Consider the following 20,721-nt stretch of genomic DNA (forward strand, 5'->3'; position numbering starts at 1 on the left):
CCACTCGAAAATATATTTCTGTTTAGAGAACACTCTAAGAAAAAAGAGATAATCAGGCCTGCCATAACCCGCTTTGCGACCGATTACTTAGCTGTGGACTCCATTCGACAATCTGAAGGTGCATTAAAAAGATTGTTTACTTGTGAAGAGTGGTTAAATGACCGCCTCTCGAAGTCCAGTACCGGTATAAAAGTGGATAACATAATCTCAAATAGGCTGTTCTGGTCTCGATGTTCAAGTGTTGTAGAGGCCACTGCCCCTTTGGTTACGGTGTTAAGAATGGTGGATGCTGATAAGAAAGCTACCATGGGTATCCTTTATGAAGGTATTGAGAAGGCGAAATCAGTTATTGGGGAGAAGTGTAATTTTGCTAGCAAAGTGATCGAGATTATAGAAAAGAGGTGGAACACCAAATTCGGACGTCCAATTCATTATGCTGGTAAATATATATTTATATCATTACAATGTTTCAGTTTAAATCATTTTTTTATGAAATTGTAAATGACATTTTTCTACCTATATATTTTTGAGGTTACTACTTCAACCCAAAATTTTTCTATTTGACACCTGAACAACCCCACAAGATTATGGAAGGGGTCAGATACATTATTGCAAGGTTGGAGAGAAGCCATCGAAACCAAGTAGCAGCAATACAAGAGGTATTATTTAATGTTTGGGTAAGAACTTCATTGAGTTGTTATATTTGTGAGGAATAATGCACTAAAACGTAATATATTTGTTTTAGCTTGCTATGTATAAGGATGCTATAGGATCCTTCGGAACTAGACTTGCCAGAAATTCTCGAACTATGATGGATCCAGGTTATCCCCTCGCTAATATTTTGTTTATTCATATATTTAATCTTATGAATTGTTCTTGCCCTTACAATGCTTTTTACATTTTAATCCAGCTGAATGGTGGGAGATATATGGTACTGATGCACCTCACCTAAAGAGGATAGCAATCAAGGTGCTCTCCCAGACATGTTCTGCTACTGGCTGTGAGCGCAACTGGAGTACGTTCCAATGGTTGCACACTACTAGAAGGAATCGACTCGCTTCTGAGAAGCTTCATAAACTAGTCTACGTTCATTATAATTTAAACCTCAGAGAGCGACAAATAAGAAGGAAGCTGGAAGACTATGGGCCGATAGATTTAGACACAATATTTGTCACAGACACAGCAGACCGATGGGTAGTCGAAGAGGAGGAGCCAGTGTTGCACAAGAGAGCGTTCCTTGAGGCTATCGGTGATGAAGATATTGAAGAAACTGATGAGCGGCATGAAAGAGGAAGCAGCCAGCCAATGTATCCACAATATGTCGATGATATTGCACCTAATGAGGGAGAGTGGGAAGGGGGTCTAAGAGAAAATGAGAGAGATGATGATTCTGAGGCCACCCTATCCCAGCCATATTATTCACATATCGAGTCCCAACAGCAACAGTGTAGGGATGAGCACGACAGTGCAGGTGAGCATGAAGGATGGACAAGCTTCGGGGATTTTGGACTGGGAACACAACAAAACACTAACACTCAGGGATTTGGGAATAGTCAGACGCCCGCTAATATCGATGATTCGTTTTTAGATCGAATCAATGAATTGTCAAACGAATTCAATCAATGGCACCAGCGTGACCAAGAAGAACAACAACGTCGTCTATCATTTTATTTTTAGATCGTATGTTATTAATTTTATGCTTTATTGTAGTCCATGTATGTTGATATACTTATTCCATGATAATTCTATGTTTATCCTTTTGTGTGATGTAAATTAAATGTTGAATGGTGGTTCATGCAGGGAAAGAACATATCAATATTCGCATATTCATCCAAAAACATGAAAATTCTTAATGGAGTACCCTCATTTTTTATTGAATTCCTAAAAAACAATATTTATAATGAATTTTAATAATTTTTTCGGATTTTTTTGAAGCTTTATTCTGACAGATTCACCCGATTCCGATCCGGACCGCCGATTCGCCGATCCGGATCGCCGATTTGCCGATCCGGATCGGTTTTTGAAAAGCCCGATCCGGGTCACCGATCCGGTTTTTAAACCATTGGATAGGAGGTTAACAGATTTTGGAAAACAAAATACAGCAAATTCACTCAAGTTTAAATGGATGCCCGTTATGTGTTTGCATTGCCGGACATGAAACAACTTAGGGGAAAAAAATACGTGAGGGGAGTGGTGCTCGCAATTTTAGACAAATGAGTGCCCATTTGATAATTGACCCCTTATATTGTCTCTATATAATTTGCTCCCCAAATTATAAGAGACTCAAAGAATCACAAAGATTTTCAGTATTAAAACCACATTTATCGATACTATTTGCAGGTAGGCTCTAATTTGATTGTTTAGAGCCTAGGCTCTATACAAACGGCATCCCTCTCTAAAAATGTAAAGATGTTTGTTGGTTGCTCCGTATGAATAGGTTTGTTAATTTCTCTCTCTAAAAATATGAATATAAATAGATTCATTAGTTTCTCTCTAAAAATTTAAATGGGCTTATTGATTTCTCTATCTTTCTTTCTCATTTTTCTCCAAGTAGAACTCAAATTTATTATGTCTAGAGCGAGAAACTAACACATTTACATTTTTAAAGAGAGGTATCAATATGAATGAGAATATAGCTCTAGAGTGAGAAAAAATGAAAAAATGAGAGAGAAATAAGGATATTATCATCATAAACACAGCTGAATAGTTCCCTAGGGTCATTGAGAAAAATATATATTGGGGTAATGGGAGAGAAAGAATTTTCAATGGATGGCATTATGAAGAGAAAGTCCAAGCTGGGGAATTAGTAATTTTCCCAAATATTGTAGAGAAGATAGATGCCACAACACCGGAACAATCTACTTCTCAAATAGTATGACAATGCCACACAAGCTCAAGACTCACAAGCAAATTGAAAGAAGAAAAACAACCAAGATGAAGTGGAAGAAAAATATCATTAAAGAAAAAATATGAGGCACACAAAGACATTACAATCTCAACACACAAGATTAACTTTAACACATGTGACCTCAAGATACACAAACGCATTACAATTTTGACACCCAAGATTAATCTTAAGCATATGTCCCAATTTTCTCACCACACGCTTCTCTTTAAATAGAGGTTTTTACAACCATATTTCCTACAATAATTACCTACTTGCAACTATAACTACTAACCACCTAGTAGTTTTACAACTTCCTGCCACACAAACATACAAGTGGAACCTTACAATATCACTCATGATAAATATGTTTAAGAAAATCAGATGAAACCTTGTTAAGTTTTTGGAAAGAAATACTCAAAATGCCATTGTAATTCTAAAAATTAAGTTTTATAAATTTACCCATTTTAATTGATGTTCAAGCATGAATTTCAACTTGGGTTTCGTCTTGCATTCAGCAAACATTTAAATATATTAGTATTGAAAAGGTACACAATAAGACTGTTTATATTTGGCACAAAGATGTCATAATCACTATTGCCTGTTGACTGTAAAATCTGGGCAGTTTGAATTATTATCATTAATCAGACTCAAAGTTAAAAAAAGTTCTAAAAAAAAATTGACATATTTGCCTTTATCATAGCTAGAGGCCATTGTGATTTGTTTGTACTAAAGAAAATGATGTATACAACCATATTCATATATGACATGGTGCGATGCATACAACAGGACCAGCCGTATCATACTCGTTATTTATTTTTTTGGGCTGAATATCAGTATGTCATATTGATTTTGTTACTGTTATCTATATATACCGGGTAAAATATCATTATGAGTAATGAAGGGGCATTCCCAACCGTTATATAACAGCAATATGGCCATTATAATGAGTATGTTACATAGGTGGAACAAGTGAATCTGTGATAGTGGTCATTATCTTTTAAATAAGGGTTTGGTTTTCATAAGGTGTCAATTTTAAACAATTTAAGGTGAACCTCCAAAGTTTATCGAAAGAGGTAATTTTGGTGTTGGGAATTTTAATAATAACCTAAAAATTTACTTCACATTTAATTATAAAATTTAAAATTTAAAAAATGATATAGATTGAGTTGATCTACCAAAAAAATGAAAATCTAGAGAACAAACGATCTGGATAAAATATTAAAAGATATACCATCATTGAGAAAAAAAAAAAAAATTTCTTCTACATCTAGACATCTTGAGTCGAGATGATTAATTAGAGGGCCTTTTAACATCAAAATAACCTTGTTCAATCGATTTTTGAGGCGTGCGTTTTTTCTAAAGTATAAGTTCCAACGTTATATTTTTTTTTCTTTTAAATAATACATGTCTTCTTTGTCAAGATGTAAATTATTCTGGTAAATGTAAATAATTAATGAAGAATATAGCGCCCATTGTATCCAATGTGATGCTCCCATGGCAGCTCATTTCAAGAAAATAATGTGTGTTTATAAATTTGAATTTTGGTACATGTATTTTATCGTGGCAGAACTGTCACCAGCAATTCAAAATTTGAACATACTTGTGTTTTAACTTGGTTTTGTCTTTTTATTCATCGCTTTGTTTTTATTTTTTATTTTTAGAAAAAGATCCAATAAGCAATGGGACAGATTTTTTCAGGGACAATACCGTACGTTTATATATAATATAACATATAATTAATATCTATTGAAGTAAGCATTTAATATTGAGCGCTAAAATTGAGGCTCTAAATAATCAAAGTAAAACGCACCTTCAAATAGTATTGAGAAATATGATTTCAATGTTGGAAATCATTGTGATAGCCTTAAAATATATTTTTATATCCAATTATAAAATTTAAAGCTTAAAAAATAGTGTAGATTGAGCAGATCTATGAAAACTTAAAAATCTTGAAAATTGACGGTCCAAAAACGTATTACAAGATGCACTATTTCCAAAATTTGAAATCTATTTTTTTTATCATGTCCATGCTTCTTGAGATCGAGATGATCAATTTGAATTGAGGATATTTGGGCATCAAAACAATATCTTCTAGTGAAATTGTCTTTTTTTGCCCTAATTTGATTGTTTAGAACCTCACAATTTGAGGATATTTGGGCATCAAAACAATATCTTCTAATAAACCTCAATTTGAGGATATTTAGGCATCAAAACAATATCTTCTAGTGAAAATTGTCTTACTTGCCCCCCCGTGCTTTAACTTGGTTTTGTCTTTTTTTTTCCCGCTTTTTTTTGTTTTTTTTTTTTTTTAGAGGAAGATCCAATAGCAAATGGGATTGATGTTTTAGAACCTCAATTTGAGGATATTTGGGCATCAAAAAAATATCTTCTAGTGAAATTGTCTTATTTGCTCCCCCTATGTTTTAACATGGTTTTGTCTTTTTTTTCCCCGCTTTTTTATTTTTTTTTAAAAGGAAGATCCAATAAGGAATGGGACAGATTTTTTCAAGGACAATACCGTATGTTTATATATAATATAACATATAATTAATATCTATTGAAGTAAGCATTTAATATCGAGCGCTAAAACTGAGGATCTAAATAATCAAAGTAAAGCACACCTTCAAATAGTATTGAGAAATGTGATTTCAATGCTGGAAATCATTGTGATAGCCTTAAAATATATTTGTATATCTAATTATAAAATTTAAAGCTTCAAAAATAGTGTAGATTGAGCAGATCTATGAAAACTTAAAAATCTTGAAAATTGACGATCCAAAAATGCATTATAAGATGCACTATTTCCAAAACTTGAAATCTGTTTTTTTTATCATGTCTATGCTTCTTGAGGTCGAGATGATCAATTTGAGGATATTTGGGCATCAAAACAATATCTTCCAATGAAATTTTTAAGGTATGCCCTAATTTGATTGTTTAGAGCCTCACAATTATATAAACTTTTTTTTTTTTTTAATATTTTACCCTTTTTGCAACTATTCTAAAATAAATTTATACAATGATAATTAGTTCATCTCTTACCTATATTATGATAAAATTTTCCTTGTATAAGTGTGTGTGGGGAAAACGTTTATATAAAGTCACAGTTTTGTAACATAAAGTAAGGAGCACCTCAAAAACCTTCAGAAAAGGTTGTTCCCATACTGGAAAATTCTTTAATTGATTATTTAACTATGAAAAAGAAAGGATTTCAGTTTCAGGCCCGGTACATTTTATCATATCATTCAAACCAAGGCTTGTAAAAATGGACTGATGACTTGGATCGTCCATTTCAAAAACCAAGTCGGATCAACAGATCGACTATTCAGATCGGAGAATCGGCTAGATCGATAAGATTTGGCATTAAAAAATAAAAAAAAAACTACTAAAACTTCCTAAAAAAAAATTTTTTTGGGCTTTAAAAAATGTTCAAAAAATATCAGTATTGCATTATAATTTGTATTATTTTGTTTAAAATATATAAGTATTGATAATGTGTTTTATGTCGGAATGTTTATAAGCCATTATATTCATTTTATAGTCAAAATGAAATTTAAAATGCAACTCGTTATAATGAATGGATTTATTTTTACTCAAATTTATAAAGTACGCAAATTTATTAAAAAACAAAGAAGTGTATAATGGATTTGGAACTATTGATTTAATAGGTAGAAATAAGGATACAACCCTCACAAATAAATAAATCTAATGTGTAATAATTAATATAGATAAAAATATATAATTTAGAAACATAAAATTACAATCATGTTTTAATAAAATTAGAAAAATAAATAAATAAATTCATATTTACGATGTGGAACAACTGATAAAACAATTTAAAGATGGATTCTAAAGTGGTACGAGTTAATGTTTTTTTTATAAAAAAAATTTTTAATAAGCTAGTACTTCGTTAAAAAAGTAGATTCAATAAAATAATATTAATATTTTTTATTTTTTAAATAAATTAAGACTATTTTTTCTTTTTAATCCTATTGAGTTAATAATATAATATTAATCCCCTAAGCTAATACTATTGAACCGAGTTTATTCACTACAGGACAAAGACGAATGGTCCCACATCGAACAAATGCCAGAGGGAAACGATGTGTATCACGTGTCTGGAGGCGGCTTGCATAACAGAGCCTGATTGGTAGGCCCACGGGCGATCACATCATCATTGAGCGAGCGATAGAGCGGGCCACGTGTTCGGAGGCCAGCCTTGCATAACCGAGCTTGATTGGTGGGCCCACGGGCGATCACATCATAGAGCGAGCGTCGGAGCTTTTTAGGCCCACGGGCGATCACATCATCATTGAGCGAGCGATGGAGCGGGCCACGTGTTCGGAGGCAGCTTGCATAACCGAGCTTGATAGGTGGGCCCACGGGCGATCACGAGCCAGCGACGGAGCTTTTATCACGGTATATAATTTTGATGTAAAATGTTTTTGGGATTACTTTAAAATCTATTTTTATATCTGGTTATAAAATTTTAAATTTTAAAGATGATTAAAATTAAATAGATCTATAAATATATAAAAATCTTGAAAATAGATGGTGTAGATAATATGTTGTAAAATACATTATTTTTGAAACTCAAAATCTTTTTATTTTTCATAATCATACATCTCGATGTCGAGATGATCAATCAAATGGTTTTTCAACATTACAACTACCTTTTCCGATGGATTTTTTAGGAGCATATGTAGTTCTACATTATAAGGTAGCATCCGATGGATTTTTGAGGAGCATATGTAGTTCTACATTATAAGGTAGCTTCTTTATATAAACTATTTTCTTAACTTAAATCACAAAAAAAGAGCGGTGCAGTGGGTATCAAGACAATATGAGAGTGAGTGTTTTTGTATGTGTGTTTGTTTGTGTGCGAGAGAGAGAAAGAGCGAGGGACATATCTAAAATGAGATTAAGTTGTGAAAAACTTGAAAAAATCAATTAAGAAGGGAAAATATAAAAATAAGTATTCATAACCAAAACACTTCTCAATTCTTTTCCAAAATGATAGAAAATATAAAAAAATATTACAAATAATTTTTTATTACTTTTTTAAGTTCGAGAACTTGACCACAAAACGTGGGATACTCGAACTCTGAACACTGAACCTAAGGGGAAGAGAGAGAAAAAAAGAGGTCTAGAGCAGTTTTCCATTAGAAGTTGAGAATGTATTTTTCAGTCACTTTCAAAGTCCCTTTCATGGTTTTCTACAAGGCAATGTCTTAATGAAATATATCTTAATATTTTTAGGTTTCTGTTACTTTGGATTAGTGGTTATGGCAACACTGTGATGCAAGGATCCCCCACAAAAGATATAAATACGGTTGGTAAGTATTGCTTTTTAGGGTTTAAATCACAGGTACAAGTCTTTTAATTTGTACTGTTTACAGTTTACACTAATTAATGGACGTATTATTCACCAAAAGAGAGCTTACGTCTTTCTTTCTAGAGCAAAAGTATTCCTTGTCTTAATGGCTGCGCAACCCCTCTTTTGTTTTTCTCAGAAAGAGAGAAACAGTTCTCTGCACCTCGAAATGATTGAGCTCACCCTGGTTTGTCATGGATTTAGGATACAAAAAACATTTTAAATTAGGGTGACGTTTGTATAATGTCGGTCGCTAAAACCATCAAAATATATGATTTTGATTGTTGAAAGATATTGTTTCATAATTGAAAATTCCTATGATGGCATATAAATATATTTTCAACTTTAATTATGAAATTTAAAGCTTCTAACATAGTATAGACCGCACAAATCTACGAACACTTAAAAATCTGAAAAATAGACGGTCCATATAATACATTATAAGTTGCACTATTTTTAGGATTTGAAATCTTTTTTTTTTTTTTCTTTTTTTTCATATCCATACAACTTAACCATACATCTCGAGGTCAAGATAATTAATTGGAGGGATTTTTGGCATCAAGTTTATACCCTATATAAACTTTTTACTTTAAATCAGGGTGAGGTTTGCGTAAGGTGCCTCTTTATACTGTAGAAGTTAGACGCACCTCTAAAATTTGTTTAGAGATGTAGTTCCGGTATTGGAACCTTAAGATGGCTTGAAAATCTATTTTTATCCTTAGTTATAGAATTTAAAATTTTAAAAATGCTAAAAATCAAATTTTATCTATGTAGATCCCACCCTAAATATATATCGAAATTTAAAATTTTTTAAGTTCACTAAATGGATGGTCTAGATTCATTGTTGGAAGAGGACTCATTTGAGCAAGTCTAGGGTGTAAAATGAATTTTACTTTTTTGAGGAATGATAATTGAGATGAAGAGAGGGCTTGTACAAAATGGCAGACATGGACTTTTAGAAGTGTGGTATAATTGTAGTACAATAACATAGTGACATGAATTAGTGAAACAATCAATTTTTACGGACTATACTGTTTCAAAAACCAGATCGGCCATAGAATCAATGAAACAACGATAATTCTCAGTAGGGGTAGCAACAGGCCAGGACTGGCCAAGCCATGGCCCTAGCGCATTTCTGATCCCTATAGGGCCGGACCAAGCTCGACCCAGCCTGGAGGGGGCCAAAGAGGTGTTGGCCTAGGTCAACCACATTTTGTGGCCCAAGCCCTAGTTTTTCTAGGGCTTGAGCAGTCAAGCCCTTTGCTACCTCTACTCAATTCCTTTTTTTTTTTTTTAAAGAAAAGATTAACCGCCAAAAAGTTTAACCTTCAGTTTTGAAAAATAAAAAATAAAATGGGTAGGAGCCGTATAGTGTAGTTCCCTGATAGACACACCTCATTTTCTAACGGAACAAGGCGAGTCCACCGCAATCGGACCGAATCTTTGGTCGAACTACGATTGGGGTCGGTCCCCAAAGACTACTGATCCAGATCGACGATTATGGATCCGGACTGGCAAATTTTGAAAGACCGACTACTAATAGAATCCAAAGGGAGATCTATTTTCTTGGGAATTTTGAAGCAGTCACTTACAATATAATCCTGAGAGAGATCTATTTGGTTGGGCCAGGTAAGAGAACTGGACTTCATATTGTGCAATGCATCTGATTTTTATGATTTAATACAGCAACAACACGGAGTTTAAGGTATATCACAAGGATCGATCAAAGAATTGCACTACCAAAAACAAAGAAATCAAGAAAAATCTACGTTTAATATCTCGAGAATGAAAAAAATATATATATCTATTTCTAAATTCTTCTAAGGTAGAATTTAATATTATATTTTTTAATAATAAATTCTCATTTATAGTAGAATTTATTTATTGGGAGTTTTCAATAAATTTTGCCTTTCGATAGGATTTTTATTTTCAAAAAAGGTTAAAATAAAAAAAATATTTTCAAAAAAGGTTAAAATAAAAATTAAGCGGGATGAAGGGCAAGAGAGTTTTCTTAACACAAAGTATGCTCACACAGAGCATGGGTACCCCCTTTTTTCTTTTTCTTTTCGAATTGTGGTTTTCAATTTATTGTTTTATGTAGGGGTAGATTTGGTCGGGTCCATCTCATATCAAATCGGATCCAGGCTCGGCACATTAAACTTGGTGCCCGGCCCAACTCAAAAGATTTTTTTTTAGGGGAACCAAAAGGATTCCACACTTCTAACGATAAGTATTCTTCATAAATGATTTCCTTCGGAGGGGGGTTTGGCCTCTACTAGTTTTTCATTAACAAAGAATGTTAAAAAGGATATAGAGTATACAATTTTTTCATGCAAAGTACAGGCCAAATCAGAAGAAATATGTGGAGAAAGAAAATCAAGCAGCCGGACACGACAAATTGGGGCCTCAGACAGACTTGCAACACTCTTGGCCAAGTGATCTGCCACCAAATTGGCCAATTGATAGATGTGCGTAATACTCCAGGGGCGACCATCTAGGTGGTAAAGACAGTTTGTTGTCATAATATGGAGATTCAAAGGGGGCTTATAGTGACCGTGAAGGGAATGCATCAGAATATGCGCGTCACTTGGATGAGAAAGCAATGCAACTCAATAGCTAGTAGAATGCGCCTTTTAAGAGCTGAAAATTCAGCAACATTATTAGATGTGTGTCCTAGAGGAACAACAAAAGCGGCACGAAACCCTCCCATATCGTTTCCAATAATTCAGCCACAACCAACCACTCTAGGGTCGCCAAGAGACGAGCCATGAATGTTTAATTTACATATTCCTATTGGGGGGTGGAGACCATGAGACCGAAATCAATGTTTTAGGGTGCATAAGGTGCCATTAAATTTTGAGGTTGTCCACTATAGGGTTCTCTGATAAGTAAAAAGTCTATCCTTTCACCTTTGCTAAACCCACAACAATAGAAATGATTTGGTACAGCTGTTGTCCTCTTTTGGGCCTCTTTCCTTCAAAGATACACAAATTCCTTTTAATTTAGAGGAGCCAGATGGTTGTGGAGAACAGAGAGATCCAAACATTACATAATCCCGCTGATCGAAACCGGAATATGACCCAGCTCTCAAATATTTAAGGAATTGATGGGCCTATAGGGAAACTTTTGCCACATCGCCCCATAATAGAGCGCTAAAAAACCTGCAAGAAGGTATATAACAAAGTAATATGATTAACAAAATCTTCACTAAGGCACAAGGGGCAACGAGATGCTAGATGGATACCTTTTGGACTGGAGTAGTTAAGAAGGCAAAGATGAAGGGCAAGCCAAGTTAATCATTTAGCTCGAGGGTGGGAATGAGAAGCCCATAATGTTTTGAAGATCTCTCTACTGCAGTCGTTGTCTCTAATATAATTCCAAGCGTTCTTAATAGAAAAAGATCCATCCAAGGAGTGAATCTATACAAGAGAAACATCAAAATGCTGGAGAGGGACTATGAAAGACTTCACCCCTTGCCGGGCTTGAAACAAAGGCCTAGTAATAGTTCTTTAAGAAGAATGGGTCCCAATGGGGAGGTCAGGTAGAAACCTTTGTTGGGGGTTAGCATAGAGAAAATCAATCAGACTAGACATCACAGGTAGAGCCAAAGTCTTTTGTGTATATTATGTCCAAACTCACCTCAGATAGAGACCTCCAAAAGCCATGGATCTGCCCAAAATGGGTGGAATTACCATTATACACAACCCACTCAAAATTGCGCTCGAGTTGATTTAAACAAAAGGAGATCCCTCCAAGCATAAGACAAGTTCTTGGTTTTAACTAGTCATACGGAGGAGTTTCTGAAATACCTTTGTTGGAAAAATCTAGAGTTAAGAGAGGAGGGGTTTGCAACCAACCGCCATGCAAGATTTATCATGCCGACTAAGTTACATCTTGTAATGTCTAATGCCGAGACCATCCTCTTCAAAAAGAAGGCAAATAGTTTCACAATTTATAAGATGTAATCCTTTCGTACCTACCCAAAAAAAGTTCTGCTGACATCTCTCTAAAACATGGCATGTGCAAACCGGCAAACGGAAGGATAGAGTCCAGTATACTTTGGAGCTACAAGAAACATACTCCAAATCGGCATGTTTGATTTTGGGTTACATGAATTTGGGGCGTTTTTGAGCTCTAAATCCTTCTCATTTTTCATTTTTCATGAAGCTACTTTTGGGGTTGGAAGAATAAATTTCAAATTCTTAGGTCCAAGCCACACCTACAATTCGTTTTTGAGGTGCGTGAAGGTTAAGCTTGCCACCATGGTTCCTTGGGCATAGGACCGGAAAACGTCTGCTTCTGTAATGTCCAAGCGCTCTTAATGCATTGAACTTCAAGCTGATAAAATTATCCCATACAAATCCTTTCCAAAATCTCATTGAGACTTTGTTGCCTCACTAACAAATATCAAGGAGTCGTCTTCCTTCAACAAAGCAGTCTTCTCTCCATGTTTGGAGACACGCAATGTATAAAGAACACGAGACCCTAACTAGTTGAGAAAAGGACTCCTGTAGCCAACCCAAATTAGATGGTGATGAAATTTGAAAAATGGGTCATTCATACCAAAGGGCACGACTGGTTTACAAAGTTCAAATGAATCGAAATGGGGGACTCAATGCCAAGGCTGAATCAATTGCAAAAGGTTGCCTGTAACTTGTAAGAATTTGCAATTGGTTCAAACTTCAAAATATGAAAGTGACATCAAACTAACAAATTGATATTTGAACCACCCATAAAAAATGAAAACAATAAGAATCTGTCTTTGATAGCAATGAAACAGTGGCTGGTTCATCAACTTGATGTAAAAGAACTGTAACTACGTGGAAACATAGTGTAAGAGATGTGTATGATTCATCCCCTTGGTCTAGAGCTACCTAATTCCATTAACCACAACTGAAGCCTTCATTCCCCAAGTTTGGCATAAGGATTCAAAGTGATGATCAAAAAAGGCTTCTTGTGAGGTGCTTGGCATGTTGAGCACCCAAAGAAGAGAGTTTCTAGCCTACTTGCATGTGTGTATGGAATCATAATGAAAAGAGATTAGCATGTTTCTATCGAAAGGCTGAAGAGCATTCTCAAAAGCTTGTCTGGTGTTGAAGAACTTGGGGACTAAAATATTTCATGTCGATTCAAACGGCATATCAAAGAAGGTATCTCCGTTGCGCGATGCAGGTATTCCTTTTGAGTTGTTGCAAAAAGGGAGACTTGCATCAGCCAATTCATCTAAGATCTTAATGGAGTAAAGAGTTGCGCTCGTAACAAATGTGAGGCCTACAGAACTACAAATATCCTTTCTTTTGTCTCTTTCATTGGGAGTCTCATCTGCATCAATGTCACTTAACCAGTCAACTAATAGTTACTTTGCTATAGGCCCTAAACAGACGATTAATGCATGTCCGAACGAAACCACAATGGGATGTTCTTCAAGATTTTGAGATACATCAATGGGAGTACACAAAAATAGATTCTTTTGACTCCAGCTCGAGCATAGCCTGTTACTGATTTAAAAGCTCGAACTCAAGCCCCTATTCAGTGAGAACCAAATCAAAGCGAACTCATCTAAGTTTCTTAGTTTTGGAAAAAGTTTGGAGAGTTTCTCAATTTTGGAAAAGCGGTTCTCTTTTATTCCAGGAGTAGCATTTGAACCTGAGAACAAGTCCAAACAGGAAACATAAACTACAACAAAACCACAATACCAATTCCGGTACATTCAATTTAACAATGGAAAAAACTTCTTGAAACCTAGTTTTCCAGAACAAAACGTAGGGACCCTGCAGGTTGCAAGCCATATTGGCTTAATTTTAAACATTGATCCGTAACAACCTCAAAATAGCAGCCCAGTCCAAAGCTCCTTCTAGAGCAAAATCAAAGCCTTTAACTTCGTACGTCTAGCATCAAAACTTTTAACTTCGTAAAGTCGCTAGACGTGCAATTGAATCATTTTGACAATCCCTGAAAAAAGCAATAACCCAGAACCGATAATTGAAAAGTTACATTTCGCACCGCCATAAACAGTGAGCACAGGTCCAGCAAATAGCATATCTCACATCTAGAGCAAATAAGGGATTAAACCTCTTTAGCTTCGACCTTAGAAAATTACCCCGTTTCCTCTTTCCTAATGCACCACAGAGGCATTGGAAGTTTGGAACATAATCCCTGAATACAATATTTTCTCTTCTATCCACTTAAAAGCTTCCCCAATACATTCAGGCCAAAGAAGCTCATTTGAAGGAAAAAGACAACCAAAAAGAATTAGCAATAATCAGCAATCCATGAATATCAGCATCAGATCATGGTTAACCCACTACCTCGCATTTTTGCATAATCTGTAGAATTTAGGAGTTCGAAAACCACAATGATAGAGGCAGCAAATTGCTACAGATTAATTTTAACCGCAACAGGACAAAAGCCATTACTGAAGGAGAAAGCTCCCTCGGTCCGTCTTCCACATCTTGGCGACAGTAATGAGCATCCCTATTTGGACAACAACAAAGGAATTTAACAGTAAACGCTCAACTTGAAAAGCGAAATAGGATAGGTAGCCACCTTATCTAATTGTAGAGGCACTAGTTACGAACAAGCCAAGGCATTCACATCCTGTCCCGACATGTCTATGGTAACAGTCAAGAAATGTAGAAGCCAAAACATTTGTTACTCAAATGCATTTTTCCAGTATCTAGTCAGGATCTAGTGTTAAGTCATTGATCCAGAAAAGGATACACCCAAGAGAATATCTTCACTCCATGAATCCAAAATCTAAGCCTTCATAAATCCCAATCCATTGTTGACACGTCTTTCTATGGTCACAATTTCAGTCGAGCATTTAAACTATGCCCAGCGCACCTTTTTGCACCAAGTCTGCAAAACCTAAGCCTTCCTAAACCCCAAGTCATTATTGACATCACTTTCTAGTGCAAGGATAATAACATAAAGTCTGCAAAACCTAAGCCTTCCTAAACCCCAAGTCATTATTGACATCACTTTCTAGTGCAAGGATAATAACATATTTTCAAAAAAAAATGCCACTCTTTCTATTGTCATAATCTCAGTCATGCACTCAAGAATGCAAGCAATGCCCAATGCACCTTTCCCAATATTTATCTAACTACAGGAAATTATCAAGTTCTCCATAATCTATAGCAAACGATTTTAAGCTTTAAGATCAAAAGCATTGATCAATGTTCTCCATAACTCATAGCAGACAATTGTGAACATTGTGAACAGTTATAGAAACTGTACATTCATGTATAACTGTGAACAGTTATAGAAACTGTAAATTCATGTATAAATCCGCCATTGTAAATCAAGTTTGTAAGATAATAGAAACAATATCTTTCACATGTTATCAAAGCCATAGACTCCTCGGCTCAGATCTGAGCTCGCCAACTGCAGATTTGAAGTCGGGAAATTTCAAGACCGTCTACCCTGTTGTTGGCTCATATTCGTTCCGGAAATTTCGTCTGCATCAAACTCTCTCTCTCTCTAGAAAATACCCACCTCTCTCTCTCTAAGGTTCAGCGTTGCCGAGTTGACGAATTTTACAGAGACACAGGTGCAGTGTTTGGTGGAGCGAATGCAGGTGCGAGGTCTCCATGTCGAGAAGAGGGGCGCCGCCCTGGTGCTCTGTTGGCAGAGGCGCCCTCTCATCGCCACCTCTGCGTGGCGCTGCTGTTGAGGCCATGGCCACCACCACGGTTTTCCTCCTGCTGCTGCTGTGGCCCTGTGTTGCGAATTGGGTTCAGTCTAGCATCCAACGCGGATAGGGATCCCAACTTTTGAGAAGTTAATGTGGAGGTTGTAACTCCATTTACACTGCGATTTTCAGAAGAAGATCCAGAAGACTCACCCTCCTCCATACCTTCTTCATTCCTGGTCACATCCATTGACATGGAAAACCCATAACCACCTCAGCTACTTTCATTCTGTCCCTCCTCCTCTGATGGATCCTTATTATAAGGTATTGCAGAACCAGAACAGTCGAACCCCTCATCCTCATAGTCCCCAATTTCTCCCTCTTCTCATCTCGGTTTTCCCGTACTTTCTTTTCCTTTGCAATAGAACCCTAAAAGCCCTCCCATGCTTTTTTTTTTTCCAAAGCAAAACCAAAAACCCAACAATTCTCTCTACAAATTAAAAAAAAAATGTGGGTTGGCCTTGTGGTCCATTGTGCCTTTGTGGACCACTCTGTTTCTTTGATCCTACAAATTAAAAGTTCTAATCCTTGCTTGTTCAAATTGAAAAAATGCGAATCTTTTTGCCCATTAAGCTCAATGGAAATAACTATCCATTGAGCTGAACTGCGTCTTTCCATATCACTGCACCATCTTTCAAAGTTCGCTAACCATCAATCTTGCATCGTCTTTCACCATTTTGATAAATCACACCATTATTTTGCATCACCCGTCAATAGCATTTTGCCTTATCCATATTTCCATATTGTTTCGACTCTCTGATTCGTCTCACTGCCGAGTTGTGTTTTGACTTTCTGATCTATTTTGGATCTTATTGCTCTCAACTCCAAATCTAAGGTCCAACTATGCTTGTTGATCTGTCGCTGATTTCTGTTGACTCTTCCAAGTGCCTCCTGTTTGATGATCGAATTTCTTGATCCAGGTTGATGACCAAATTTTCCGTTGCTTGATCATGTTTGATGATTGAATTTTTAGTCACTCAATCCTATTGAATGGTGGAGTTTTCTGTTACTCCATCCTGTGTGATGATCGAGTTTTTCGTTATTCGATCCCGTCTAATGATCGAGTTTTTCGTTACTCGACACCGGTTGTTTTGAAGGCTTATTTGTCCATTGTTGATTTTTGTTACTCGATTTCGTTTGTTCTTGAGGCCGTCTGTTGTTCTTGAGGCCGTCTGTTGTTCTTGAGGCCGTCTATTGTTCTTGAGGCTTATTGATCCGCCACTACAATCTGTGCTTGTTGTTCCTGAGGCTTATTGATCCGCCACTGCAATCTGTGCTTGTTGTTCAAGCAATCTAAGCATGGAGACCACTACTTATAACGGTCACACCTTGCACCTGAAGATCGAACTCAGTTCTTTTATGCTACTTATTGTTCAAACTCGAGCTGCGTTGTGTCAAATCATCTCGAGTTTAAGGGGGGAGTGTGAATAGTTATAGAAACTGCGAACAGTTATAGATGTAGGGTTCCCAAGAACCCCTAGGTCGTGGAACCGAGAATCCCAAATATCGGGATCCCACCCAAGATCGTGTACATGATTGACTAAATGTGAAGTAGACGAATACAACCATAAATCAAGTGCGAGAAATAAAGCAGACATAAAAAGCACACCACAACAATACACAATTTACGTGGTTCACCTGTAGGGCTACATCCACGGCCTCGGCAACTAAAAATCCACTATCATAATGAAGTTTACAGTTTTGGGTTACGAAAGATAATACCTATTTGTTTAACTGGCTTGCATTCCGGTCTAAGCGGTAAATGGTGGACCACCATGTCAGTGTCTAACCCAGGCGTATCCTCATTCATAAGACCATGCGAAGACGTCTTTGTATTCCTTGAGCATCTCTAAACATCGGTAAAAGACCATCACCGTTCTTCCCTTCTAAACCTGCTTTCCTGACTGAGCAACACTGTCGATCAACATCCTCTTTCCCATTGCAATACCTCTATTGAAAAGATAACATCGAGAGCAATATAGAGATTTTCTCTCTCTACAGGTGGAAGTTAACGAACCCAAAACTCATGGGAATACCGCCTCTCTCTCAGAGGCCATGTCTCTCTTGGAGACCCATCTCCACATTGGAGATCCATTCCCACAACCTTGAAAGGGGTGACCCTCAAAATGATGGGTATTATGTCCTTTTTCACTCTCTTATAAAGATATCACTTTCTTGTTTCCTAAGAAAGTCAATTTTCTATTTTCCATAATACCCTTATCTTTAGAAGAAACTATGGGTACGGTGATTTAGCTATCACCAAACCCAACAATAGAAACTGTACATTCATGTATAACTGTGAACAGTTATAGAAACTGTAAATTCATGTATAAATCCGCCATTGTAAATCAAGTTTGTAAGATAATAGAAACAATATCTTTCACAAGCATTAACATTGATCTTAAACCAGGAATTCCTAGATTCATAAACAACTCTTTTTCAATACAGTTTAATGGCTTTCTTCTTTTGTTTGGTGAGAATTAAATTGTGCAAATAGTAAGCAGAAACATCATTTTCTGATGAAACACTTCAGAACTTCATTTGGACATATGAATCCAATCAGTTTGTCAAGCACCATAAAAAATATTTGTTCACTAATATTGTGCATACTGCATAGAATCATATTGTGCATACGATTCAGAACCCGAAATTTTGTGTTGCTACTATTGAATTGCTTCAGTAAGTGATCACAACGAGACAAGGATAGAACAAAATAAAAACCTTGTAGTGACAGCAATGGAGGAAAAAACCAGACTGGAAAACCATAAATAAAATGTAGCCTAACAATGACACACGATCACATATTCCTGTTATTGCATACACATATCAGACTAATAAAGAACACGCTTCTAGGTAAAAAAGTTGATACAAAAAAGATTAACATGCCAGTTTTCTTATGTTAAGAATAGGCCAGTCTAAAGTTCAAGGTGAAAAATTGAAGTTGAACTGCCACATGCGCGTCCTCTGGCATTAGTCAACCTTAACGAGACTGGCTTCTGAGAGACACAAAGTAAGGGACCAAAAAAACAAAAAAGAGAAGGAAAACATCAAAAAACAGAGTGATGGGAAAGTATATTGAATTGCAACCAGACCTCCCTTAATTGGGTTCCTTCAAACCTGGTTTGCTCATACCATCAAGGGCTGTCGGCTTGTGAAACAAGCTCATAATCGATAACAACGTAATCCTCCATCTGAGCTCGAACCTTCTCCTTCTGCAACTTGAGATACTCTTCATTCTCATCCAATTCCTTCAATTCTTTCAACCCATTGAAGAAAGAAAGCACGCCCCAACTAAACCCCTTTGCCCGAGCAGGTGTAAAATTCTCCCCAAAGCTTAATTGCTTGATCGAAGGGAAGAACTTCTTACAGTAACCAAGTATATTCTGAACCTCACCCCTCTCTTCATCACTTAGCCCCTCCCTAGGCTTCAAAATTGACAGGCGAAAAGCATCCCAAGTGGGAAACAGAGGCCCTTCAACATCAGCAACCCAATCCAAAGCTAATATATCCTCTGAGATAGGGAGAATGAGCTCTTTGAGCACAGCTACATGCTTTGGGTCCCCCGCATACTGAGCCAGACCATCTTTATCATGGTACCTACTGTGCAAAACATGGGTAAATGTGAAAGAAGGGGACTCAATCTTAGAAATGCGTCCAGTGGTCAAATATATGACTGAATCCAAAGAAGTCAGGCCCCTCAAACCAGACATCATTGCATCTACTTTCTCAGGTTCAGTGCCTTCTCTGATCTTGAACAGGACTGTGTGTTCCACCACTTTGGAAGACATTTGGGCTAATGGGGTTGCAGAAAATGCCCTAACAGAAAGTGGATTTGTTGAGATTTTAGAGTGAGAAGAGGCCCCCTTCAAGAAAACTGGTAAATGGGTTCTTGACCTAGGGCTAAACTGAACTTTACTCAATGAACAGAAGGTACTCAATTCAAAGAATCCCCCTCTTAAACTGGACTTACCTGCAAACAAAACACAGAAAGCGGATCAATAACAGAGAAAGCGTAAAGATAAGTGGTTAAGTATTCAATCAGAGAAAAAATAAAGAAATTGAAGTGGGGGGTTGCTAAGAAGAACCTGCATAGAGAGAATGAGATAGAGCTGAAATCTTTGGGAGGAACATATTTCTTCTTCTTATTGGTTTGTTGAGGTCCACCGGTTCTCCCTGTTCACAAAAGTCTCAATTTTACATGAAAGGGATGGGCAAATGATAAAATCAACGGTATGCACGTGTGCCCTGGTTTATATGTCGGAACCAGCGTTTTAAAAAACGCCGAGTCGAACCGGACTCGCCCGGTTCGACTCGGAAATAGTGAAAAAGGAACCGGATCGCCCAAAAATCGGAAATCGTCCGGTTCTAGAGAGAACCGGACGATTCTGTACAGTGAATCGCCGATTCACTGTACGGAATCGGCGAGTCCGAACAGTGAATCGGCGATTCCGTACGGTTTTTTTTTTTTTTTTTTTTTTTTTTTTTTTTTTTTTTTTTTTTTGGTAATCCATGATAGATTTTTTTGTAATCCATGATCGAATTTTTTGGTTTTTTGTAACCCATAATAGAATTTTTTGTAATCCATGATCGATTTTTTTGTTTTTTTTTTTTTTTTTGTAACCCATGATAGAATTTTTTGTAATCCATGATCGAATGTTTTGTAATATATGATCGAAATGTTTGTTTTTTTTTTGTAATCCATGATCGAAATGTTTGTTTGTTTTTTTTTAATCCATGATTGAATTTTTTGTTTTTTGCTTTTTTTGTAAC

At 36.3% G+C, this 20,721-nt stretch overlaps 2 protein-coding genes across 2 annotated transcripts; one reads left to right on the top strand and one right to left on the bottom strand.

Annotated features, from left to right (window-relative positions):
• The first annotated feature begins 754 nt into the window (after positions 1–754).
• On the top strand, positions 755–1,978 carry LOC148782186 (uncharacterized). The gene is made up of 2 exons (XM_088865200.1): positions 755–821; positions 911–1,978. The coding sequence occupies exons 1-2, from the start codon at positions 809–811 to the stop codon at positions 1,675–1,677; spliced, it is 780 nt and encodes a 259-aa protein (XP_088721326.1). The 5' UTR covers positions 755–808; the 3' UTR covers positions 1,678–1,978.
• Positions 1,979–18,690: 16,712 nt separating this feature from the next.
• Positions 18,691–20,141, bottom strand: LOC18447085 (stress-response A/B barrel domain-containing protein UP3). Its single transcript, XM_006857188.4, has 2 exons — positions 20,037–20,141; positions 18,691–19,921 (listed from the first exon to the last, which is right to left on the bottom strand). The coding sequence occupies exons 1-2, from the start codon at positions 20,080–20,082 to the stop codon at positions 19,086–19,088; spliced, it is 882 nt and encodes a 293-aa protein (XP_006857250.1). The 5' UTR covers positions 20,083–20,141; the 3' UTR covers positions 18,691–19,085.
• Between the last annotated feature and the right edge of the window lie 580 nt (positions 20,142–20,721).

The sequence above is a fragment of the Amborella trichopoda genome, chromosome 4 (assembly GCF_054954075.1).
Source record: "Amborella trichopoda isolate Santa Cruz 75 chromosome 4, AtrichopodaSantaCruz75HAP2 v2.0, whole genome shotgun sequence".
Lineage (NCBI taxonomy): Eukaryota > Viridiplantae > Streptophyta > Magnoliopsida > Amborellales > Amborellaceae > Amborella > Amborella trichopoda.

What these genes read in the sequence shown, in the direction of transcription:
- LOC18447085 (XM_006857188.4), bottom strand. Translation starts at nt 20,082, where the DNA reads ATGTTCCTCCCAAAGATTTCAGCTCTATCTCATTCTCTCTATGCAG. An exon ending in ATCTCATTCTCTCTATGCAG is followed by an intron (nt 19,922 to 20,036) that starts GTTCTTCTTAGC and finishes TTTTGTTTGCAG; the next exon opens with GTAAGTCCAGTTTAAGAGGG.